Source organism: Amblyomma americanum, chromosome 9, assembly GCF_052857255.1.
Source record: "Amblyomma americanum isolate KBUSLIRL-KWMA chromosome 9, ASM5285725v1, whole genome shotgun sequence".
NCBI lineage: Eukaryota > Metazoa > Arthropoda > Arachnida > Ixodida > Ixodidae > Amblyomma > Amblyomma americanum.
Window position 1 is genome coordinate 26606280 of NC_135505.1, and position 25870 is coordinate 26632149.

The following is a 25870-nucleotide window of genomic DNA, read 5'->3' on the forward strand; positions in this document are numbered from 1 at the left end:
TTCTTTCGCTCTCGACAAGTAAACTAAGTGATCCACGTATTCATTAACCTTATACTTTCCAATGTTCAAAATTCTATATGAAGCTCAATTTTTGATTTTCCCCTCAAAAGATAAAATGCAAAATGTGAGAGCACATGCTTAAATTTAAAACAGTCGAAAATATACTCCAAAACGCGAATTTCATTGGTGTCACAGTTGGCTCTGCTGTCCGGACAGGGGCGACAACATTTCCTGATGCACAACTAAGTTCAGGCTTTGTCAGAGGTCTTAACGAGGGCGCCCCACAACAACAACAAAAAAAGAAAACAGTTATCAGTATACTGTGCAAACTCAGTGAAGCTGAATGCTCACAGGGACATGTCTGTCGTATCAGGACCAAGAGAAAAGAAAGTAGCCATAGAAGAAGCGAGGTCTGGTAAATGCGGTCTCAACGACTGCTGTTGCTGCCTGCTGCGCCACGTTGACTCGTTGGCGCAAAGGTAGCGCGTCTGACTCCAGATCAGAAGGTTGCGTGTTCGAATCACGTACGGGTCACTACTGTTTCTTTATTTTTCATATATGCCCCCTCAGAACAACTTTCTGCGCTGATTACTTAAAAAAAAAGATACCAGCAGTTTCTCACTGCCTATATTGCTTTTTTCCTTGCGGAACAGCCGAGTTTCGCCACGGTCAGAGCTTTCCGTCATTTAAATGCAATAGCAAGAGCTGCAGGGGAAATATTTCTCAAATTGTCATCGTCGGCTTCATTGCTACACATGAAACGTTCCTCCTTTAACAGAGAGCTCCATGACATCACCATTGTGGTTAATTTTAGCGATGAAATTAAGCCCTTAGGAGAGATAACCTCTTGGACAATCCTTATGCAACAACAGTGTCCAACAGCTGAGGATCCTAATTCTATTTCAGATTTGAGAGCCAAACAAAATATCGAAGGACGCATTCACTTTAGCACCAGTAGTTCTGCCTCACACATCAACACAGCGGGTGCTCATTTCTACCGAATATGGGGTGGTTATCCACAAAGGTTGCTTTCTATGGTGCACATCATTCAACACCTCAAAGTCACCACTTAGTTTCGAGCTTCGCAGTAGCCTGCCTCTTCTTGAGAACACGTACTGTTCTTGTCAGGTTTGGTTATTTTTACAAATACTCAGCATCTCTGCGGCCTGGTGAGTTCTTTTTGAGAACTTCCCTTTCCTTGTTTTCTTTATGAGCGCCTCCTCGTCATTTTTCTCCGGCTGGATGGCTCTTGTAAAGCTTAGCCTATGTGATCCTCGATATCGGCATAAGCTGATTTCGCTTTGCTGTTGAGCTTAAGTTTGAAACCGTAGGCACTTTCCTGTCTAATTTGCTGGTTTTGTCCCTATTTCGGAGTGCTGGTAGCTACCGTTTTCCAGTGCACTCTGACAAAAAGGTTCCTTGATTTATTTGTTGTCTTATCAGCAATATTCATCTCTTGATTGATCGATTGATTGTTTGAGTGGGCTATAAAGTGTGAGAGCTTGATACATAGCACTGAGATGTAAGGTAGCTAAGAAAACGTGCACGCAAAATGAGAACAAAAGTGAAAAGAAAACAAAAGGAATAAAATCGTGAAATGAGCAGAAGTTATAGGCAATGACGGTAGCAGCATAAATCATAGTTACGTTTTAATGGCGTGTGGCATAACTGAACAAAAGAAAAGAAGGAAGAAATGTAATTGGGGAAAGAAGGAAAGAAACAAGGAAGGGAATAATGGTGTGTAGAATGAGATTAAGGAAAAAAGAAAGACAAAAAAAAAGACAGAAAAGAAGGGAAGAATATATAAAGAAATAAGGAAAGAAAGAAAGGGAGGAAGAAATACATGAAGAAAGAAAGAGACAAAGAAGGGAAGAAGGAGAAAGGAAGGAAAGAAAGAGAGAAATAGTGAAGGAAAGAAGGAAGGTAAGAATTAAAGAGAGAAAGAAGGAATAAAGGAGGACAGAAAGCCTAGGCCCCCACCTGGTAAAAAAATGGGCATCACGACTCCACCTCCCTTGTGCGTGCAGATAAGCGCAGACATAGGTAAATGCTGCTTCGGGCCTGGATATGAAACGAGGGAGAGTGAGCTAACTAGGCACACCCGAGAAAGGGAAGGAAAGAAAATGGGAAAGGAAGTGCCCGTCGCCGCCCAGCCTCAATCTTCATTTGCGCAACAGCAGTACTAGGAGAATAAGACGAAGACGAATAAGCAAGAAAAATCGTAAATATCGGCAAATACAGCGGTACGTGTGGAGCAAGAAAAGGTGTCAGACGCGGGGCAAGCGCACGCGGCACCGGCCGCGAGCACCGCTCTGAGGGGAAAGGAAACGGGAAGGGCTGCGCGCCAGGTTGCAGCGGCGGCGCTGCCAGCGACACTTTCCCCGCGGATCGATCCGCGCATGCGCAGCGGTGTCCGCTACGGCGGCAACGGCGTCGTCAGCGTCCTCGGCGTCGCCGTCGTCAACGGGCACTATGGCGGCGCGCTCCAGGAGCTGGGGAAGCGACGGCCACTGGAAGCGGCTCGCCTTCAAGGTGAGTCGCAACCCCTCGCGGCATAGCTCCTTTCTTCCCGACGTCGCTGGTCGGAGCGAGAGTTCCTCAGCCGGGAAGTCCAGTCTGCCGGTGCATACTGGCCAGGATGGTGCGTCTCCTCTAGCAGGCGTAGTTTGCCTTCTTGCCGACTTTTCTTTCTCGTATTCTTTTTCACCGGGAAGCCGGCGCGCAGAAGCGTCTGGGCGAGGAGGTTGAGGGGGTTGACGGAGCAAAGAAAAGGTGACAGGTGGTCGACGGCTCGATACGCGGTGCAAGGCACCGCGCTTGTGGGACAATGCGGAGCCGGGCAGGCTCGCCGCTCGGTGTTGCGCAATGGGTGTTAAAAGGCGGTTTCTGCTCGCTGCGCGGTGTCGGCAAAGGCGTTTTCATCCTGGCGATGCAAATTTCGGTCGGAGTTACCAGCACGCGGCGATAGTGTGTCTTGCCTACGGTATCAGGTCCCGCACACGTCCTGAAGGCCGGGCAAATCTGTGGCGGCCCGGCGCGGCACTGGACGAAGCCGCGTCTTCCGTGCGAGTGCGTTTCGGTATCTGGGATTTGGGAAGCCAATGCGCAGTCTGATTTCGTGCTCTAAGCGGCAGTGCGCTTGCTTTTAGCGACTGGGCTGATCGTGTGCGGCCATGCTTACAAGGCCCGCGCCATTGAAGCCGTAATGCAGGCACTTGTTGACGATGTGCAACAGGCAACGTCAGAACAGGCTGCTGGGCTTGCACGTGAGCGGTTCGGCGCAGAAATATACAAATACAGAAGCGATGGACGCCGGGAGAACTTGAGCAGGTGAAAAGTACAGTGATGCCAATACCAGTCGGACATGTCCCCTCTCCACCAGTTGATTGTGAAAAACAGCGCCGACATATATTATCGCTGACCCGCCACGCACACTGCTCTGAAATGTTTTTTTCCGTTGTGAACAAATTTTAGCGTATTCAGAGCTGTTGCGCAAAGTAGCTAAATCTGCAAGGCCTTGTTCTTGGAGCGGTGAACTGGCCTCGAGCTCCTGGGCAGAAGGGATTTAGGTGGATGGGCACGAAGCAGGAGTACGTGAGAAATAATGATTTGGTAACTGTGTCGGAAGTACCGCAATAGTCGCAATTGCTTCGTGCGCAGCTACAATCAATCAATCTCAACTGCTGGTGCACATCGGTCGCTCAATTGAAATATTCATTGGTTAATTTTTTCACTTCGTATGAGGTCAAGATTTTCGACATACTTATATTTTATTGCCAGAAATATTCAAACGACGTCTGAAGAAAAACAGTGCACGTTTCTACCGACGGCGCCATTTTATTGGCTTTAAATCACCATCTGTTTGGGATGCATCCTTTACGCTTTATGTCTTTAGTGCGGATGATGATGAATTTCAATTTCTCAAGGGCATCTTTGGCCAAATAGCGCCTTGGCGCGAGTGGTGGTGGTCAAATATCGTTCGTCCCAGCATTTCTCCCCAGAAAAGTTGACCACTGAGCAGAGGGAACGCTTGCACCCGCTGCAAACCGATGGGGGAGCGGGGGGCGCGCACATCGCTTCTTCGGTATACGAGGCGGATGCTTAGACGAATGCTCTGTGTCACACTCGAGATCCAAAGAACTGGCTTTACGTCAGTTCAACGCTACCCGATGGCATGAAACAATTTTCAACAATATGTTGTCAACATTTATCGGTGTGCAGCACCCTCATCAGGGTGTGTTGGTTGGTGCGCTAATAATGACGCGCAGCTTGATGCAGTCTATAATTGCTGCCGCACCGAAGGACTATGCCTATGCTTTCACCATATCAGGGTCTTTAACATGCACTGGTACCTAAAAGCGCGCCCTCCTTTCTGCATCCCTTATCCGTCAAAAAGCGGACACCACTGCTGGGATTTCATCTCGAAAACCACTGCGCCACCGCGACGGATGCTTAACGGGGTGTGTTGTACACTTGCTGCACATTAGTCCCGTTGGGTGGTCGCCAACGCAATAATATCAGCGGGCTATTTCTGTTCGATATTTCCCCCAGAACAGAACTAGCGACCTGTGCAGTAAGCCGGTATGTGAGAGCTTTTAGCATCTCATTGGGAGCAGCCGCCGTTCTGTCCTTAGTGTCTGTGGCGATATACTTAAAGAAAGAAAAACTGGTCGACGAATTGGCTCCCAGCAGGCAGTGGCGTTTTGGAGCAGACCAAGTGCCGAAATGGTTCCGACTACTGAGATTTAGGTGCACGCGCAAGAAAAAAAAAAGCCGGATGATCGAAATCATTTCGGGTCCCTCCATAACGGGGTGCTTCGTCGTTCAGGTGTTGTGACCTTGGAACAAAAATAGCCACAGTATCGAACGTGTCTGTGGCGTGAACATGCGAGGTGTGCCGGTAAAAAGTTCGCAGTCGAACTGTAGCGGTGAGTGAGATAAATATGCTCCCGTTATGACCAGCAGGAATATGAACATGTGAAGACAAAAACTGCAGTACAAGAATGCAGGGACTGCTTGGTACTTCGCGCCGTAATAGATGTATTGTGTCCATTAACTCAGTATTTACATCATAGATTTATGATTATCACCATCAGCCCAGCTACGCCCACTGCAGGACAAAGGCTTCTCGCATATATTTCTAATTAATCAATCCTGTCCTGTGCCAGCCGAGGGAGGCCTTCTTATCTGCACACACTTCCTAATCTCATCCGCCCACCTGACTTTCTGACCCCCCTCGCTTGCCCCTCTTGGAATTCGCTGTGTTACCTTTCTTCTTTCACTCCCTCCTTTATCCCTTCCCTTACGGCGCGGTTCAGGTGTCCGTCGATATATGAGACAGATACTGCGCTATTTCCTTCCCGCGAAAACCAATCATTATTATTACCTTTTACGGTTACCGGTTACCTTGCCTTCATATTACATTCGCTGCCCATGCACATTACTTTCTCTTTGTTTTCACTGGGAGATCTGTTAATGACGCTTGTTGCCTGACCCGCTGTGCTCTCTGCTGCCTCATAACGTTTTAGCTAGCATTTTCCTTTCCATACCTCTCTCTATTGTCCTCAGTTCAGTCCAAACCTTTTAGTTAGCCTCCATCTCAAATCAGTACAGAGTACAATGTGGACATTCGGACAAACCGCAGTTTGCGAGGAAAAGCAATCGACATTGAAGGGCGGCAATAGTAGCAGTGATCTCAGCATCCACTTAGTATGCGGCAAGTGCAGGGTTCCATCCAGAGCCGCCGAGCTCCACCGGTTCGCAATGGGCGCAAGCTTTCCTCGGACGATCGGTGTCTGTGGGGTTAAATGCATTAATGCTCCGTTCACCTGCAGGCCAAAACACATGTGCCGTGGTTCCCTTTGCCCAAGCTCACAGGCTTTTAAATCGGGTAATCTTTCTTTCTCTCTTTCTTTCTCTCTTTCTTGCTTCCTTTATTTCCTTCTTTCTTTCTTCCTTTCTTGCTCTCTTTCTCTGTTTCTTTCATCCTTTTTTCTTTCTTTCTCTCTTCCTTTCTCTCTTCCTTTCTCTGTTTCTTTCATTCATTTTTCTTTCCTTCTTCCTTTCTTCAAGACATTCCGTTACAGAAACGCCTTGGGGGACAAGACAAAAGGCTGTAGACATGTTTTACCGGACCGCGCACTCTTTGGCTGCTACGGACATAAACCACGTAACACAAGAGCATAATACAGCAAATTAAGCGCAATAACAGGTTAAGGTAAAAAGGACATAACATGAAACTATAGGTCGGTTAAAAGCTACATATCGTTTGCATCACAAGTCATTTTGAGTACACATCTTTAAAACCTTCAGAGTGAAGATAAAGACCAGGGTGTAATGACTAAAGCACTAAGTCAGCCCAGCACTGTATTTTAATTTTCGTGCAGGAAAGAAGTCTCTGGGCTTTCGTCCCCATCGCTCCGCCGAGGTGGCAGTGAACGGTGTTTCAACTATTCAGGATTTTCCTTGAGGAAATGTGGTATCAGAGAGCTTAGTTTTCGATCGCCATATATTGTGTGCGGAAACGCGGCCTTTCTTCGCAGAATATATGGATCAGACATCGCATGATATTTTGTTTGGAATATTTTAAATGTAAGTTAGCAGGCGGATGCCTTCATCACGGCCGGAAAAGTAAGTATTTAGTTTATTGGTGTTTAATTGAAGTTTGTTTGAATGAAGCCACGAATCGACCCCTGTTAACCGTTCGTTAGCCTCGAGAAACATCTCTATTATGCTGGCACCTGACACGAACCCATTCTTGTCGTCTGCATATGAAATTAACTTTGTCTTATCTTTTTTGTTTACAACATCGTTTATGTATAATAAAAATAACATCGGTCCAAGCAAGGATCCTTCCCGTGCGCCATGTTTTAAAATTCCACTATCAGATTTTGTACCAAATATGTATGTGAACTGAGAGCTCTCGGGCTTAAGTAGCGTTTTAAAAATTACCATGCATTGACTCGAATTCAGTACAATGACAACTTTTTAGAAACACGTCGTGTTCGATACAGTCAAAAGTGTTTCTAAAATTCAGAAATATGCCAATTGCGAATATTATTCCTTCAATTTTTCTAGTAGGTTTTGTTTTACATTAACAAGTGCATTTCAGTCGACTTATTTTTGCTCAACCTGAATTGTTCATTTGCTATTATACGGTTCATCATCAGAGCCAACAAGTCTTTTATGCAAATATGTTCCACAATCTTTGCTAAGTTTCGAAGCTGAGAGACTGGTCTGTAATTGTTTACGTTTTGACAGAACCACCCTTCTGTATAACAGCCACACGAGCCAGCTTCATTGCTTCCGAAAACATTCCGAAAACAAGGGTTTATAATATTTGTAAGGGAGATGCTAAATATTTCTGTAAATACTTTTACCAGACTGGATTTAACTTCGTCAGTTCCAGGTGGCAACCGTTTTTTGTAAGCCAAAATGTCGTCCTATATTCCATAATGATCAGTAGGCGACAAAAAGACACTACTTTGGCGATGTGTTTCGTCGTTGCAGCTGTTGGCAATGGTTCGGAAGACAAGTGCACACATGTGACAGAAGTTTTGCATCTTTACACACCACCTTTTTACTATGTGATGGGCAAAAAATGGTTGCGTTCAAGAAAAGCTTTAGAATGTATACGCTTTTTGAGGAGCATATACCACTTGCTTGGATAGCCCCACCGATCACTGTTCCCATCCATCAACAGAGCACTCTTGTTTGTGTGCCGTCGATTGTGCACGGGGGTGCCTGCGTTGTGCCCCACTCGCCGTCTGCTCAAACCTCCAACTATTGGACTTCCTGTTGCTTCCAGAAATGAAGAAATAAGTGAGGTCTACACGCTCTTCACGGCCCACCAAGAGATCACTGATCCAGAGAGACGGTGGTGTGGTCCACAGCTACCCTTACTTAATCTTTCACGGCGGCTTGCAGTAAATGTGGATTGCTGGGAGAAGTGCATCAGCCGAGCTTTAATAGACAAACAGATAGGCCTAATGGGCACCCCGTTTGAATTAGTCCAGTGACGAGTGCCCCACCTTGCCTAGTTAGTTCATACTTTTTCCTCTTTGTTTACTGGTAATCTCATTCTGGTCCGCACGATAGGCTGTGATTACCGAGCGCTTGCTGACTTTGCATACCGGCTTCATTTTCTTTCTACTTTCTTTTTCCTTCATCTTTATATCCTCTCGTCCCCCCCCCCGCCCCCCGTGTAGGGTAGCAAACCGGTTTATTCTTTTGGTTAACCTTCCTGCCTTTCCTCTTCCCCCTCCCCCTCATTCTTGTGCTTCCCCCTTGTAAGCAATTTTCTATTTTCTAAGGTATATAATTTCTGATTTCTGTGACAGTTCGTGCTATTAGATATCGCAGCGCCACCTGTCGACCGCCATTGGGGAATGCCAACTCATTTATTCGAGTGTTTCAATATCTTACTGTTATGTAGCCGCACTGTGCTGTCAGATGTCCCCCGAGCGTGCTGATTCTGATCATGTACTCTTCGTACGCGCTGAGAAAGCAGCGCGCCGGTGCTCGCTGCTCCGTGTGTAGCTGCTTGCAGTGGAGCCGCAGTTTGCAAGCGGCGTCCGGAACGACGCGCCGGACATGCGTCCCATGCTTAAGTCATGCTTAAGGCACACCGCATCATTAATGCGAAAGCACTATAGATGGCAAGTCGCCCCGAAAGCGCGGCGTATCTCTAAAAGTGGCTGCGTTAAAAAATTTGCTTTTAGTCCAAACGGTGTGACGTCATCACAGGCGGGGGAAAAAACGAAATCTTTACCAATAATACTCAGCACTAGTACTTACAATACTATCAAGTACAATAGAATAGAATAAAATTAGAATAGAATAGGAAAACAATTGGAGTAGAATAGAAATAATAGAGGAACGGAATTTGGTTCATGGTTTGGTTTGTGGGCGTTAAACGTCCCAAAGCGGCTCAGGCTATGACGGAGGCCGTAGTGAAATGCTCCGGAAATTGGACAACCTGGGGTTTTTTAGCGTGCACTGACATCGCACAGTACACGGGCCAGGATGGAATTGTAAGAATTTGAATGCTTTACAATTGCTCGAACGTGAGTTCTTTAAGTACACCCAGTAATTTTTCGTGCTTTTTCACCCTTTTGTCAGAGCCAGCGTGAACGTTAGGACGAGAGAGATACATAAATTTGTGTCCTATTTTTATGTCACGGAGGTTATACGGGGTATGACGGGCCAAAGAAAAAATAAAATAAAATGAATACGAGCTGTTCTGCGGTACTAGCAAAATGAAGCAGACATGAAGTGCGCTTAGGCTTCTCGTTTTAAGGTAGTAATACAGAGCAGTGGTTTTGGAGTACGGGAATAATGGCAGTTCGACAAGGCAAGTTGTTGGGCGAGTTGGTGTCTATATTCCATGACTACAGCGCAACGAACGGGACGTAGAAGGCCATAGGCAGCGCTTTGTTCTGTCCCTGCCTGTGTCCTTCTTCTACGTCCCGTTTGTTGCGCTGTAGTCATGGAATAATGGCAGGAGACTGCCAGACAACGTCACGCTACTCTGAGGAAAAATGCGTTCGGCACTCAAGCACAGGTCAAAGCAGCATAATTTTATTAGAAACAGAGCAAAGCTGAAAAGAAACGTGTTTTTCCGTTTTCTTCTTCTTAGAGGGCAAAAGTCATCAAAACCACAAAATAAAGGGAAATTAGGTTAGAAACATTTACTTGCTCCCATCGGGCCACGTTGAGGCCCGCTCATGGATTGCTCGTTGGACAGTCCACCTTTGTTGCCTGGCAGTCCTTACTACAGGAATCGCCATTGAGTGTGAACTGAAAAATCTGGGACGATTGCGACTTTTATTACGCAAACAATACTTCAGGAGACTGCTTCTTTTTTAAATAAGCTAAATGCGAGAACCGAAATTATGCGACTTTTTTTCCACAAGAGTTGTGGACTTAAGGGAGAAGACTAGCATGTCTCTGATTAAAAGCGAGCCACGTATAAGGCCAGTTTGAATGACTACAAGGGAGCCAATATGAGTCGTATTAAGCCCCGCAGGGGGGCGCCTGCAGCTTGCAGGCGTCGCGACGGTGAGTGGCGACACCGCGGGTTCCCGAGCATCCGCAGGGACATCCCCGCAAGGGGATGATGGTGAACTGTGCATCACCACGGACCCGAGCACCCGCGCCTCGCCGTGCGTGGCATCGCCGTGTCCGGGGAAAAGGGGATCCTGGTGGTTGAGCCGATGCCGAGCGTTTGGACCCTTAAGGCCCCTCGGTGGAGGCAACACACCACTTTGGCCCCAGCTTCCTGTAGACGGCACCTCCGGCCTGACCCGACCGGGGGAAATCGGCAGTCGTCTTTTCCTTATCCTCCCCTCCATCTTTTACTTTCCTATCATCTTTCTTACAACTCTCCTGTCTCCTCCTCCTTCCTTGGTTTTTTCCTTTTTCCTGGCGGCTAGGGTTAACCCTGTGTGGCGAACTATCCTGGGTTTCGTCATATTCGGTTATAGCAATGGTGTACAGCTGGCGTGGGCAGGACTTGTTTTCAAGTTCTCCTGTCCCCTAGTTGGGCTCCATGGTGGGCGGCTGGCACCAAGGCCGAAGAACAAAATTTTTTATGGCTTCCTCCCTGCTTAATAATGATCGCCCTCTGAAAAGAGGACGGACCGATGTCACAACACAGTTTTTCAGCAAAAAGAAGACAACTTTTCCGAAGTACCACATCGTCCACAGTAAAGAAACAGAAAAGCCAGCCAGACAAATATCCCCGTTCCTTGTTTCAAGAGTTCTTACAGAATCCCTGGGCCCTCAGTACAAAGTCACAAAGTTGGCTTGTGGTGACCTCCTCCTCGAACTGCTCGACATAACTCAGATTTCAAAGCTTGCAAACATTGAAACTTTTGGCGATATTCCTGTCTCTGTTACACCGCACAGATCATTGAACACAGTACGTGGTGTCATCTCAGATAATGATTTACTGCACCTAACAGAGGAAGAGATGCTTGAAGGACTGAACCCTCAGAATGTTACCAACGTCCACAGAATTACAATCCGCAAAGACAACAAAGAGATTCCGACAAAACACCTGGTCCTGACGTTTGCCTCATGCACCCTACCCGAGTCAATCGAGGTAGGCTATGCAAAAATCTCCGTTCGCCCTTATATCCCCAACCCTAGACGCTGTTTCAAATGCCAGAAGTTCGGTCACGGCTCCCAGAGCTGCCGCGGCCGCAACACCTGTGCTAAATGTGCCTCCAATGACCACCAATCAGACGGCTGCGACGCCGCGCCACGCTGTGCAAACTGCGAAGGCGAGCACGCTGCTTACTCAAGGTCTTGTCCTGCCTGGAAAAAAGAAAAGGAAATCATTACAATAAAAACAAAAGATAATATCACTTTTAAAGAGGCAAGAAAGCGTTATGCAATGTCGCAAGGCACTTTCTCCTTAACACCCCACACAAACATCGCCGATGTGGTGCGCGGGCGCGGCGCATCACACCGGTCTCAGGCACCTGCCCAGTTCACACCTAGTGAGGCTGAGGCAGGGCCATCCGCGCCCCTGGCAGATGCAGCGAGAGCTGCTATGCCACCCCCAACAACGGGCCGGCCGTCCTCCAAGTCGGCAGCCCGCAAGGCTTCCCCCGTTCGGGAGGAGTCTACCACTCCCCTGCCCGCGGGTTCCCCGCGGAACTCCAGCGCCTCCATGGAGGCAATGGATACAAGTCAAAGCTCGCCTCGGTTGCAACGGCGACGGGGCTCTCTTGACCGGAAAAAAGAAAAAACCACGATAACAGGCCCTCAACAAGGAGGGACCTGAGGTCTCAAAACACTCCTCCTTAAAATAATCATGGCGTTCCTTATCCACTGGAACTGCCGTGGAATTTTAAATAACTACAGCGATGCAACAGATCTCCTACGCTCTATGTCTCCTGTAGCACTGTGCCTTCAGGAGACCAATTTGGGACCTTTACAAAAAAATATTTTTAAGAATTATAAAGTATTTCGCCGTGACCGTGAGCAGGCAGATAGGCTCTCTGGAGGTGTTGCTGTGGTTGTTAAGAGCGGTGTTGCAACACGTGAAATCCAGCTGCAGACGAATTATGAAGCCATTGCAGTCACCGTCATTAGCTTTAAAACAATTACCATATGTTCAGTATACCTTCAGCCACACCTCAAAGTAACACTTCATGACCTAGAATCACTTTTTAATCAGCTACCAGAGCCATATCTGGTAGTTGGGGATTTTAATGCACACTCCCCTTTCTGGGGGAGTGAACAGACAGACACTAGGGGCCGTATATGAGAAGATTTTATTCTGTGCAATAATGTTTGCCTACTCAATACAGGCAAACCCACATATTGCTCTCCAGCCTCAGGAAAAATGAGTTGCATAGATTTATCTTTTAGCTCTTCTTCCGTTTTTACCGATTTTAAGTGGGATGTTCTCGATAACCCGTACGGAAGCGATCATCTTCCGGTAGTGATTAACTTTTCATCGCCACCATCAGTCATCCCTAGTAAACCACGCCGTTGGAAACTACACCTAGCCGACTGGCAACTATTTAGAGAAAAGGCTAGACTGGAGAAATTATTTTCAAACAGTCTTAACGTTGACGAACTGAATGAAATTTTTACAAGCTGCATTATTGATGCTGCGTGCCAAGCTATTCCGCAATCGTCAGGAATAGTACGACAAAACAATAAGGTATGGTACACGCAGGAATGTCGGGAAGCAAAAAAGAAGCAAAATAAAGCTTGGGGAGTTTTTCGAAGATACCCAACTCAAGATAACCTCAACTTTAAAAAGACGAGAGCAAAAGCTCGGTACATGCGCCGAAATGCCGAAAGAACATCATGGAGAAGCTACGTATCATGCATAAATAGTTCAGTTACGTCCAAAAAAATGTGGGAACAAGTCCACAAGTTTAACAGAAGCTTTTCTCCTTACACAATTCCTTTCTTAACAGCTCCAGGTACACAGACAAATATAGAGGAACAGGCAAACATCTTGGGAGAACATTTCTCAAACATTTCTAGTTCTTCACACTACACAGAAACATTTTTAAAGCATAAACATGCAGTGGAGAAACATAGACTTCCAACAACGGGCTGCACAAAAGAACCGTACAATGGTTTAATAACACTCCAAGAAATAAACGAAGTTCTCTCGGCCGGAAAAAAGACAGCACCTGGCCCTGACAATATACATTACGAAGTGCTAGCACATCTTTCCCAGCCATCTGTGGAGGCGCTCTTGAAGTTTTTTAACCAAGTGTGGGTGCTCGGAAGATTGCCGAAAGCCTGGAAGAAAGCAGTTATTGTACCATTCCTGAAATCTGGAAAACAACCAACATCCCCTACTAGTTACAGGCCGATAGCCCTTACCAGCTGCCTTGCCAAATCATTCGAAAGTGTGCTGAATAAAAGACTAACTTTTCTGATTGAATCTCTTGAGCTTATTGACATCCATCAGTGCGGTTTTAAGAAAGCATGCTCAACAACAGACCACTTAACTCGCCTGGAAAATACTGTCCGAGAGGCTTTTATACACAGACAGCACTGTCTTGCCGTCTTTTTTGACCTCGAGAAAGCATACGACACCACCTGGAGGTTCGGCATCCTTCGTGACTTAGCAGATCTTGGCATCCGTGGCAGGATGTTGAACTGCCTGAAGGACTTCCTTTCCGACCGCTCATTTCAAGTGCGCCTAGGATCAACCGTGTCCAGGGGCTTCGTTCAAGAGAACGGGGTTCCTCAGGGGTGTATTTTGAGCACGACATTGTTTGTTATTAAAGTAAATTCCATAGCCAAAGTAATACCGAAGGCCATTATGTATTCCGTCTATGTTGACGATCTGCAAATAGCCTGCACATCCTCAAACCTGGTAACATGCGAGAGACAAATACAGCTGACAATGGATAAACTGGTGACCTGGGCAGACGAGAACGGTTTCCGGTTTTCCACACAGAAAACCGTGGCCATTCTTTTCTCTATTAAGCGAGGCTTACAGGCTGACCCATTTATACACCTGAACAAAACACAGCTACCGGTGAAAAATGAGCACAAATTCCTAGGCGTAACCTTTGACAAAAAGCTCACTTTCCTGCCTCATATAAATGCACTGAAAAAGAAAGCCTCCCGATCCCTCAACATACTCAAAGTACTGTCACGAAAACATTGGGGTGCCGACAGGACATGCCTTCTAAAAATTTACCGCTCTGTAGTACGCTCTACCCTTGATTATGGATGTATAGTGTATGGGTCAGCGAGACCATCATACCTTAAACGACTAGATACAGTGCATAACTTGGGTTTGCGTCTCTCCACTGGTGCTTACAGGACATCACCCATTAACAGTCTTTATGTAGAAACCAACGAACCGTCACTCGAGGACCGAAGAACCATGCTCACGTGCTCGTACGTTTTAAAAATCCGTTCGCTTCCCAAACACCTATGTTACCCCATAGTCGCAAAGTGCCCATCAAGAACACTTTTTAACAATAAACCACAAGCTATCAGGCCACTCATCCTGCGTTTTGAAGAGATGTGTCAAAACCTCGGAGTACTGGACACATTACCTGCCATTGCTCGAAGACGAGCTCCACTGCCTCCATGGCACAATTTTCCGGCAATCTGTGATTTTCCCTTACGCAGTTCCAAAAAAAAAAAACTCCAAAACAACATATAGTACAGGAATTCCTTGCACTCGAAGAAAAATACAGTAGTTTTACGGACTTTTACACTGACGGTTGAAAAACGAATGTTTACGTAGGAAGCGCAGTGGTGCGAGGAAATTCGGAGACAGCAATGCGACTTCCACAGTGCGCATCCATCTTCAGCGCAGAATGTTACGCAGTATGTGTGGCAACAAAAAAGATATTAAATGAGAACCTCAAAAACACTGTTATTTACACAGACTCTTTAAGTGTACTTACAGCCCTCCACTCTAGAAACGCAACCACTCCCATACTTGGGGACATCATACACAACATTGTAACAGCAACAGCTCGAGGACAAAACATTAAACTCTGCTGCGTCCCGAGCCACGTCGGAATAAAAGGAAATGAGAGAGCAGATTTGTGTGCCGCTCAAGCTCGGGGCAAGGAAATAAAAAAAGTAGATATACCCTTTAATGACTGCATGAAATTAGTTCAACAGAAATTAAGACAAAAATGGCAGTCGCGTTGGAACAGCGAAGTGAATAATAAACTGCACTTTGTAAAACCAGTTTTGGGTGAATTTAAGTCATGTGTGCGCCAGGAACGTTTTAAAGAAGTGGTTTTATGCCGTTTGGGAATAGGCCACACGCACCTCACGCACAACTTCCTGCTAACAAAACAAGATAAACCTGGTTGCGAGGAATGCGGAGAAGAACTTACTGTTAACCACATTCTATTCTCATGTGTGAAACTAGAAAAACTAAGAAAAAAGTACTTCACTCAATTTTATCATGAATACATTCCTTTTCACCCAACATTGCTCTTAGCTGATAATGCCATTGTTAACATACCCTCCGTTTTTAGCTTTTTAAAAGCAGCGGGCGTCCCCGAAAAACTGTAATTTTTGAACCACTGGTTCCCTTTATTACATGATACACCTCAGCCACTTTCTCATTCCTGAGAAGTAGGCTGAGGCTTTTTATTTGATTGGTTGGGAGCCTCAGGATCCTTGCCTAGCCAAGGATAGCCGCTAAGGCTGCCTGACCTTCTTTAAGGCTTTTACCATTAGCGATTTCCAAATTTCTTCTCTTCTTTTACTAGGCAGCACAATGTTTTTAGGTCATCTACGCCATCGGCATTTTTTGATATTCGTAAACATTCTACAGAAAGCCAATTCTACACCTTGAGTTTGGCGCATGATGGCCTTAGCTGCCTATGTGCCATAAAACCCAACACAACACAGGAGTCGTATTAAGACGCCACGTGTGTCAGCAAACCGCGTGCTAAGGGGACCCTTTCCCCTTCGGATACAGGGTTCTGAGCGGTCTATTTTGGTTTTTTCGTTATAGTTTTGCGGAGCAGAAAGACAAACTACCAAGGCCACCCAAAGATTACTACTAAAAAGGTTCTTCTCAGAATGGAATCTGTTAAACATTTGGGTTCCCTAAGATGCAATGTGGGCTGCCTGAGTACAAAAGAACAGATTTTCCCATTCCAGCCGTTCCTCTACCCATGGTATTCTTTTACTAATAATAGTGTAGATGCTTACTCAACAGGGTTTTGTGTACATCCAGTCATTATTAGCAGAATTACTGCATTCTGAGGGCGGTTTGCGGTTTGTCGCCCAGTCTCGTTTGCGGGCGTGTTAGGCGAGAAGACAGAGAAACCAAGCCAGACAGGGTTGCTGAGTATATTTTATAAACTGCCGGAGTTTCCAGGTGCAAAGATATTGAGCACACCGAGACTAAAGGATTCGTGGCACTGTCTCAACGAACTCTCAAGAAAGGCCCGGCCTATTTTAAAGAGGCAAACAACGTAGGCCTGCCAGAAATATTCAAAACGTACGCAAGCAAACAAATAAACAAAAATTCCACTGCAGCTTCAAGTCCTATAGATTGTTTAATACAAAATACTCGAGAAAAACATTATCAATTCTGCATCTTAACTATTTGAGCCAAACACATTACTCAAATATACTTTACTTGCGACTACAAATGATGGGCTCTCGTCTTTGTTTAAAGGCTTGGTTGACCGATGTCTCTCATTCCACATTCCCAGAAAAGAAAGAACCAGAAAAGCGTACCAACACATAACACGATACGTCATTCATGCCAAGAGTAAAATCGCTAGAGGCAGAAAGCTCAGAAATGAATATCTTCAGTCGTACTTTAAGATCAGTGGTCAAATAAGCCAACTTTTTATACGTTAAGAAAACAATTAGTTACTTTATAAAAATCTCACTAAATAAGCTTTCGCGATATATTACGACTAAAGAGCACAAGAATATTTCCCTGCCACCGTCACAAATTACAGGGATTTCATACCTACTATACCTAAGTGTTCACGACTGTCAATGGTTTCCTACCAGAAGTTGAAGTGTCATCTCGGACTCCTGCAACGACTTCTGCAGAGATAGCGCTATCGAAACAAGGAATTTGTACTCTACTATCAAAGTTCATAAATAAGCGCAAGGCAGCCGACATAAGGAAGTTTAATACGGAGAGAATCGAGCATGCTTTAAAGAACGGAGGTAGCCTAAAAACAGTGAAGAGGAAACAATGCAATGGTAAAAACCAGATGTATGCATTAAGCGACAAGCAGGGCAATGTCGTTAGCAATATGGATAAGATAGTTAACGTAGCCGAAGAGTTCTACACAGACCAATGTAATCAGAGCGTTAATGAGAAAGATAGCAGTGCACAGCAATGCGTCATCCCGCCAGTAACGAAAGATGAAGTAAAGAAAGCCTTAGAAGCAATGAAAAGGGGAAAAGCAACTGGGGAGTATCAGGTAACAGCAGATCTCTTGAAGGATGGATGGAGGGGACATCGTGCTAGAAAAACTAGCCACCCTGTATACACAATGCCTTATGACCTCGACTGTACCAGAAGCTTGGAAGAATGCAAACATTATCTTATTTCATAAGAAGGGAGATGCCAACGACTTGAAAAATTACAGGTCGATCAGCTTACTATCCGTTGCCTACAAATTATTTACTAAGGTAATCGCTAATAGAGTCAGGACAACGTTAGACTTTAATCAACCAAATGATCAGGCAGGCTTTCGTAAAGGATATTCCACAATAGATCATATTCACGCTATCAATCAGGTGATAGAGAAATGCGCGGAATATAACCAACCTCTCTATATAGCTTTCAATGATTACGAGAAAGCATTCGACTCAGTGGAAACCTCAGCAGTCATACAGGCATTGCGTAATCAGGGGGTAGCACAGCCTTATGTCAAAATACTGGAAGATATATATAGCAACTGCACAGCTACTATAGTCCTCCATAAAGTCAGCAATAAAATTACAATAAGGAAGGGCGTCAGGCAAGGAGACACGATCTCGCCAATGCTGTTCACCGCATGTGTACAGGAGATATTCCGAGGCCTGAATTGGGAACAGTTGGGAATAAGAATAAATGGATAATACCTAAATAATCTGCGATTCACTGATGACATTGCCTTGCTGAGTCACTCAGGACGTGAACTGCAAATCATGATCAATGAGTTAGACAGGCATAGGAGAACGATGGGTCAAAAAATTAACATGTAGAAAACGAAGGTTATGTTCAACAGCCTAGCAAGGGAACAACAGTTCGCAATTGGCAGCGAGAGCCTGGAAGTTGTGACGGAACACGTCTACTTAGGGCAGGTAGTGACAGCTGATCCGGATCTTGAGAGGGAGATAACTAGAAAGATAAGAATGGGGTGGAGCGCATATGGCAAGTTCTCGCAGATCATGAGTGGCAGTTTACCAATTTCCCTCAAGAGAAATGTGTACAACAACTTTATCTTACCGGTACTCACCTACGGGGCAGAAACGTGGAGGCTAACGAAAAGAGTTCAGCTTAAGTTAAGGACAACGCAGCGAGCCATGCAAAGAAAAATGATAGGGGTAACATTAAGAGACCGGAAGCAGGTAGAGTGGGTGAGGGAGCAAACACGGGTTAATGACATCCTAGTCGAAATCAAGAGCAAGAAATGGGCTTGGGCAGGGCATGTAATGCGAAGGCAGGATAACCGCTGGTCTGTAAGGGTAACGGAGTGGGTTCCAAGAGAAAGTAAGCGGAGCAGGGGGCGGCAGAAGGTTAGGTGGGTGGATGAGATTAAGATGTTTCCAGGCAAAGGGTGGGTCCGGCTCGCAAAGGACAGGGTTAATTGGAGAGCCATGGGAGAGGCCTTTGCCCTGCAGTGGGTGTAGTAAGGCTGATGATGATGATGATGATGATGGTGATGACTGTTCGCATATTTGCCGGAGACTGCTTCATATGTATAATGTATTAAGTAGCGCCGAAGGCCAGCCAGCTCTAAACAATGTACTTGCGGAGATATAAGCTTGGTGCGAGACGCGACAGTTGGTTATCGACGTGATGAAAGCAAGCTCCATTACTATAACTAGACAAAAAGAAGCTTTTTTTTTATTGGGACCTTCAGCACACAAAATTAAAGAATGTTAATACATTTCAACATCTTGGTTTATCTTGAAAGCCCCCACCCTTGATACAATACTCCTTGCATATAGCTCACTAGTTCGACCGGTGTTGGAGTACGGCAGAGCGTCTTAGTTCCTGTATGAAATACAAACATAACTAAATTAGAAAGCACTCTGCGCATAGCAGCCAGATTTGTTTGCAATAAGCACGATTGTTGCACTTCAGTTTTAAAACTCCTGGATACAGCAGGTCCACAGTTGGCAAGCAGGCTAAGTTCTTTTCGTTTAAACTTGTTTACCAGCTGTACATCAATTTACAATGAATCGACAGTAGCAAGCATTTATATCTACCAATGATGAGAATTCATACTCACAAAGTGAAGAAGCACCTACAAGAATTCAGGTTCTACATAGGTACATTTCTATTTTCTGTTCTTTTTTTTCAAATGCAATGCTGGAATGGAACGCTTTGCGCCAAGCTCTTGTTGATTCCCCATCTACAACCAGATTCTTAACCAACATTGTTTGATGGTAACCAACATTGTTAACAAACATATGTTTGTATTCCAAGCAAAAATTGAACCATGCTAAGCTAGGGCCTATATAATGACTGTATGCACAAATCAAATGCCTTTTTTTCGGTTGTGTAAATTTGCTTTGTTGTTCTCTGATTTGTGACGGTGCATTTATGTTGTCGAAATCTTTGTCCAACAGTTTATGTTCCGGTTGTACCAAAGTGCATTCTTGTTTTTCTGATTTTTTGAACGGGCATCTTTTTCAGGGTATATCTGTCTCCCCCAAACTTGCCATATCCCATTAAAAAAGGCTAGCAGCATCTGCAAATAAATAAACAAATAAATAATTAAATAAATATAAATAGACATCCTCAGAACTTTTTGCACTAACATTGTGGTAGTTAATTTCACATGTATAAATAACACATCACAAAATATCATCAGAAAATTTAAACTATAGGTGAGCTATAGCAACTTGTGGCTTTTTCGATATTTCTGTCGTATTTCACTCATTAAAAGGAAAAGCTCCTCTTGTTACCTCGGATGCATCGATAATGCTTACCGCTTCGCTCTGTTCACGGCGGCACGTCGTTTTTGTTACAGTGCTTTCTTCACACCAACTTATGCGCATGTTGTGTGCGCGATTAAACGCTTCCTTAAATATGCATCGCCGGACTTCACAAAAGCCAGAAGCATGGAACTGTTATTTCGTTTAATCAGAGAGAGGAGCATATTTTCGCGTTCATCTTCTGTCCGTTGATTTCGCCATACCCACCATGTCCAAGAAATGCTGAAGATGCAACACACAGGCTAATGCATGGATTCCGCGTAGGAAGGGTTGTTTAAGCATTGCACTAGACCACTTCGTGGGATGGTACCGTTCTTATCTTTAACCAACACAAATCACTCTAAAATTTAGCTGCTCGTAAGAATTGAAGACATGTGAAATCTGTTTAAAAATGTAATTTATTTATTTATTTTATTTATGTACATACTGCAGACCATGGTTAGGTCCAATAAAAAGTGTCATCTCAAAATTTCTTAACGAGAGCTTTCATGTTATCACTAAGTGTTGCTACTTTTCACTATTCCAAAGGACTAAAACCTCTGCCACACGGCAAATTTAATGTCATTCCCATCGGATGACATTAGTACCCAATGCCATTAATTTGCTGCTACATGGGAACATTTAATGTCATTAGGTTGGAATGACGTTCGCCATCGAATTAGTTTGGGGAACTCATTCGCAATCGATCTGCAACCGAATGTGTACTCTCCACACCAGATACGCAGCAGAAACAAGCGACACAAAAAATAGCATTCGCACCACCAAAGTTAGAAATTCTATTTATTTACTTCTGCTAAAGAAATAATAATTTTGGTGTGAACCTCTTGACACTGGGAGCTACCGTGTATAGCTGTTACTCTCGGTCCCAGCAGCAGCCAACGGCAGCGGCCGACCGTGAAGCAGGGCCGTTCCCGCGACCGTCGATCATTTTGGGTTGCGTGTTTCTTGCCGGTTGGCGTTCCATGTTCGTTTAGATCGCAAGTCCTTAAAGATGTAACTGGGCACTTCACCTTTTGGAAGTCATTTCCACGCTCAGCGCGCCGCCGCGTCAGCCATTTTGTTTGTTTACGTTTATCGGATTTGTGGTTGAGTATATACTTGGCTTGGCTTTTTATGGCTAAAGTGCTGGAGAATTGCCGGAAATAACATTTTAAGTTTATAATATTTTACAGAAATGTTCTCACCCGCTTTTAAAACACTACATAACAATTTCAAACATCTTTTATGCGCACAGATGTCTTTCAATTGTACTATTTTTTTCTTCACTGATCGTCACTTAGTGGCATTCGATTTTCTTCACTGATGGCATTCGATGCATCGTATGTCATTTGGTTGGAATGACATTAAATTTGCCGTGTGGCAGGGGTATAAGGTTAGGTATAGCTAGAAGTTATGGTCAAGTGCAAAATGCGAGCGACGTTGTCCAATGACACATTTAATTTCCTGAAGCTGCGCAGCAGTATCTCAAGCCCATCATGAAAACTTGACCAGACTAGAAGGAAATTCTGTACATATATGCACCAAAATATCACATTTCGCATATGAAGTTGGAATGAGATAGTGTGATCTTGTTTAGTCATACCGCCGTGTACGCAGGTTTGGTGCGGAGGCGAAACAAGCGAGCATCTTCCTCTCTCGATTCGCAACGTATGACACTACAAAGGTCAAGAGGATTCCGAAGCATGGAAAAGCAACCAGTTGAAAAATATTCCCGTCCTCTGAGGCAGTCACTGGTGCTGAACAGGACGAAGCTTCTTGAAGCTTCCTGAAGCGTTGCACTACCACTGGAAACACAACCTGTATCTTTTATTTCTCAGTTAAATTTCCTCCATCAGATAAGCGATCATAGTCTTAATCTGCACAAGATAGTCCAGAGTTAGATGTGCTCAGGTGCTTATTTGGAATCGCACTCACGACGCTTTGTTTATGGAGCTGTTAATATGATACCAGAATGGAGACAGATTCAACCGCGATAAATACAGTCCTATTTGAATGCTATCAGACCAACATACATGGGAATGGAACAGGGCCTAACAGCTCATTTTTACGGGCACAACCATGATTGTGTACTTTTAAGTGGCCCTTCGAGGCACTGTTTAGACGGTCGAGCGCCAGCAATCCTAGATTCGCTGTGGATTCTGATCATTAAGAGCACGGGGCCACAATATAGAGAGCAATTTATTTCCGCGCATGACTATAGAGTGTCTGACACCTATCCGCTATAGAAGACTAGCCTAATGAGCGGAGGTTGTGAACAACTTAAGAAGCTAAGAAGTTCCAGATCAAAGTGGGTGAAGCAAACGTCTCAAAGACCGACTAATTGAGCGCCATTTCGTGAATCCTTCTGAGGTTGTTCTAAGCTCCAAACAGTTTGCCATATTGAAGGTTGTTTGGTTTATAATTGTTTTTTTTTGGGGAGAAATGGCCCAGTATCTGTCTCATATATCGCTCGGCACCTGATCCGCGCCTAACAGAAGGGGTAAAGGAGGGAGTGAAAGAAGAAAGGAAGAAAGAGGTGCCGTAGTGGAGGGCTCCGGAATAATTTCGACCACCTGGGGATCTTTAACGTGCACTGACATCGCAAAGCACAAGGGCGCCTTAGCATTTTGCCTCCATAAAAACGCAGCCGCCGCGGTCGGGTTCGAACCTGGGTACTCCTTATCAGTAGCCGAGCGCCCTAACCACTGAGCCACGGCGGTGAGGTGAAGGTTCTTCCCTGATTTATTTTTTGTGAAACTTAGATTGGGATTAAGCTTCCTGATTTCGACTTGTTTGCTTTTTGTTACTTTTTGTTAATTTATGGGGGTTTAACATCCCAAAGCGACTCAGGCTATGAAGGACGCCGTAATGAAGGGCTTCGGAAATTTCGACCACCTCGGGTTCTTTAACGTGCGCTGACATAGCACAGTACACGGGGTTTTGTTAGTTTTACAGTTTATATGACTGTACGAGTTTTTTTGTTGTTGTTTCAGTTCCTACACAGAAACCAGAACGCAGGCATTTTTAGTTCATTTAATGCAAAGCCTCTTGCGTGAGGCTATCAGTATGCTCGAAATAATAATAAATTCGAGATACTCAAAGAAACTTTGCGAAAAATTTAGTTTTATTTGATCCACCTGCCAGCTGCCACCAGTGCTGAAAACAGTTAATAAATTTTTAATCAATTACACAAACATCCTCACTGAAGCTGCCAAGAAATATTAGGTGCGTACATTTTGGCTGCTCTCTTATACGAAAGCAACTTGGTCCAAATTGTAAAAAGAAAAAAAAATCAAGCGCTAACTACCGAATTTCCTGCGTCAGTGCCGTCACAGGCAGGCAATCGATCATTCCGTATCATCGCTGTGTTATTTGTAGAGTCTACGGACTGCACTCTATATCGGCAATGATTTGGTGTTAAAGTCTGCATCTCGCTCGCAGTATATAGATGCGAGTGTTGTACGGACTTTGTGTGTGTATGTACTGTAATTTTCAGCATACAGTCCCCACCAGCTGCACAGAACACAGAGCTCAACTTTGCCTAAAAAAAAGAAACATTTTTTATTGGACATTCCATACTCGGTACATACCTCCAGTGCAAATGCACTTGGTGCGCGAACATAAATTCGTGTACATAAATTTCGAGTGTGGATTTCATGTAACAATATAAAAAAAATATTTTTTTTTCACTCTACCTGAAGAAAGTGCACAAAGCTGCAAATTTTAACATTTAAACATACCTAGATTCCTGCATACTAAGTTCCGCCCGTTGGCTCGCCATGGCCTGATTGAAAACATCGCAGGAGACAGCGACGGTTACTGCTTAGCCCGAGCGCTGTGACCATACAGCGTGCAGTGCAGTGTGACCATTCCTCTACCCTGTGTTGTTATCAGTCTAGCTACATATTCCCCGTGGGCGCTGTCTGGCCGCCGCAATATTGCTCTCTGGACTGTTGTGTGCATACGACGCAAGCACACGGAAACGGTGGCGCAACGCGCGCAACAGCCCAGAAAGGCACTTCCAAATCTGCATGTACCCCATGTAAAGGTCGATGTAATTTTATATCGATCTCTACATGGATAAAGGTAAAGATCTATAGACCTTTTCTCGGCCTTTCCTTGCCGTCGCCATATTGCCCGCTGGACTGCTCACATGCACTCCCGAAGCAAGCACGAGGTGCGGTGACGTGAGATCTGTACACCTGCTCTTTCAACTCTCCACAAGAGCAGGTGCTTAGACATTGGCGTCTCGCAGAACCTGTCCATCTTCCGGGACCGGGGCGAAGACGAAGAGGAGTGCAGTGGCTGCGTCCGCCTCTCGCTGCCGGACGTGCACATGGAACACGAGGCCGAAGGACCGGCCGCCCGGCTGCGCCGATCGCCGCTCGTCGCCCGCGCCAAGTCGGTGGACGCGAGGGCCATGCCGCTGCTCGTGCACCGGCTCTCCATATCGGGCGAGCGCCGCACGCCGTCGCCCGAGACCCTGCCGGAGCCGCCCTCACCGAGGCCGCGTTCCCTGTCGCCGCTGCTCTCGCCGGCGCCACACGCGCAGGACCCCGCCAGCCCCATCGGTGAGGTCACTCTTTCCCCTCCCCGCCCCGTCGGGCGTCGCTCTCTTTCAGCTTAGCATTAACCTGTTTAAGCTTTTGCATGAACCACTGTCACGATTTCACAGTTGCGGTTGTATCCGCGACGCACCCCGAAAGTGAAGCTAAATTCTATACGCCTCGCGCTACCTTTGCCGTCTGCCGGTTCACACTGCTACGCGGTGCACGCAGTCGGTGCGTCGCTCCTCCTGCAAGCTTTGCTGTCGTCGGGTGCGACACGCGCTCTTAAAGCTTCCCTGAAAAGGGTGTTCGAGGTTGGCTCTAAAATGATCGCATTATGCAGAATACAGGCCAACGAGCGTTCATGGGGCGTGCAAGACCTCAAAGGCGAGCGAAGGATTTATAATACAGCTTTCAAAAATATCTATTTCACGCCTACCGGCGACCTGTGGCGCTGCGGTTTCTCCCGAATCCGCGCTCGTTACGTCATGTAGCGTTCATTACGTCAGCAGCGGACTGCTGCCATTGGTTCGCGCGCGGGAAGCCGGCGGAGAGGGCGAGTGCGAGGGGCCGGCGGAGGTAGTAGTAGTAGTAGAAAACTTTATTGACAAGGAAAATGTAAGACTCTAGGAGAAATATACAATGGGTGATGTCTTCATTTCACGACTACACTGGCCTTGGCCGCCTCCCTAGCCTGCGCAACGAGTGTGCGCTGCTGATCAAGCTCCGAGCTGAGCAGAGAGGTCTCCCATTGCTCCTTCGTTCTATGTGTTGCGATGTCCGGGGGTTTCGGGCCCTTACATCCCCATGTAATGTGGTATGCATCGGGCCGGTCTTCGCACCACGGGCATTCGCCTCTGTATCGCTCGGGGAAAATGATGCTGTATTTGTAAAGATTGGGGAAAGTATCGGTCTGGAGTTGCCTCCAGTCCCGAGCTTCCTGAGCGTTAAGCTTCTTATGTGGAGGGGGGAAGTGCTGTCGTTGTGTTCTTAGGAAGTGGAGTCGTGTGTTGAAGGTGACGGGAACTTCGGGGAGAAAGCTTGAGTCGGGGTTGGAGCCCGCTCGGTTGGTATGTCCTCGAGCTAGTGCGTCCGCGACCTCGTTGCCCTCTAATCCCGCGTGACCAGGAGCGCTGACATTTCAACTTGCAAAAAGGGACGAGAGGAGAGGTAAAGGCGCGAGGACGCAC

General features: G+C 45.7%; 1 protein-coding gene and 1 non-coding gene across 2 annotated transcripts in view; both read left to right on the forward strand.

Moving 5' to 3' along the window:
* Positions 1-462: 462 nt before the first annotated feature.
* Positions 463-534, forward strand: TRNAW-CCA (transfer RNA tryptophan (anticodon CCA)). The gene has a single exon. It is a non-coding gene; the product is annotated as a tRNA-Trp (tRNA).
* Positions 535-2400: 1866 nt separating this feature from the next.
* The window catches only part of LOC144103806 (synaptotagmin-5-like), a 90837-nt gene continuing 67367 nt past the window's right edge, over positions 2401-25870 (forward strand). Inside the window, exons 1-2 of the mRNA XM_077636507.1 lie at positions 2401-2532; positions 24389-24704. Of these exons, the coding sequence (XP_077492633.1) occupies positions 2473-2532; positions 24389-24704 (376 nt within the window). The 5' untranslated portion in view covers positions 2401-2472. The remainder of the gene's footprint in view (positions 2533-24388; positions 24705-25870) is intronic.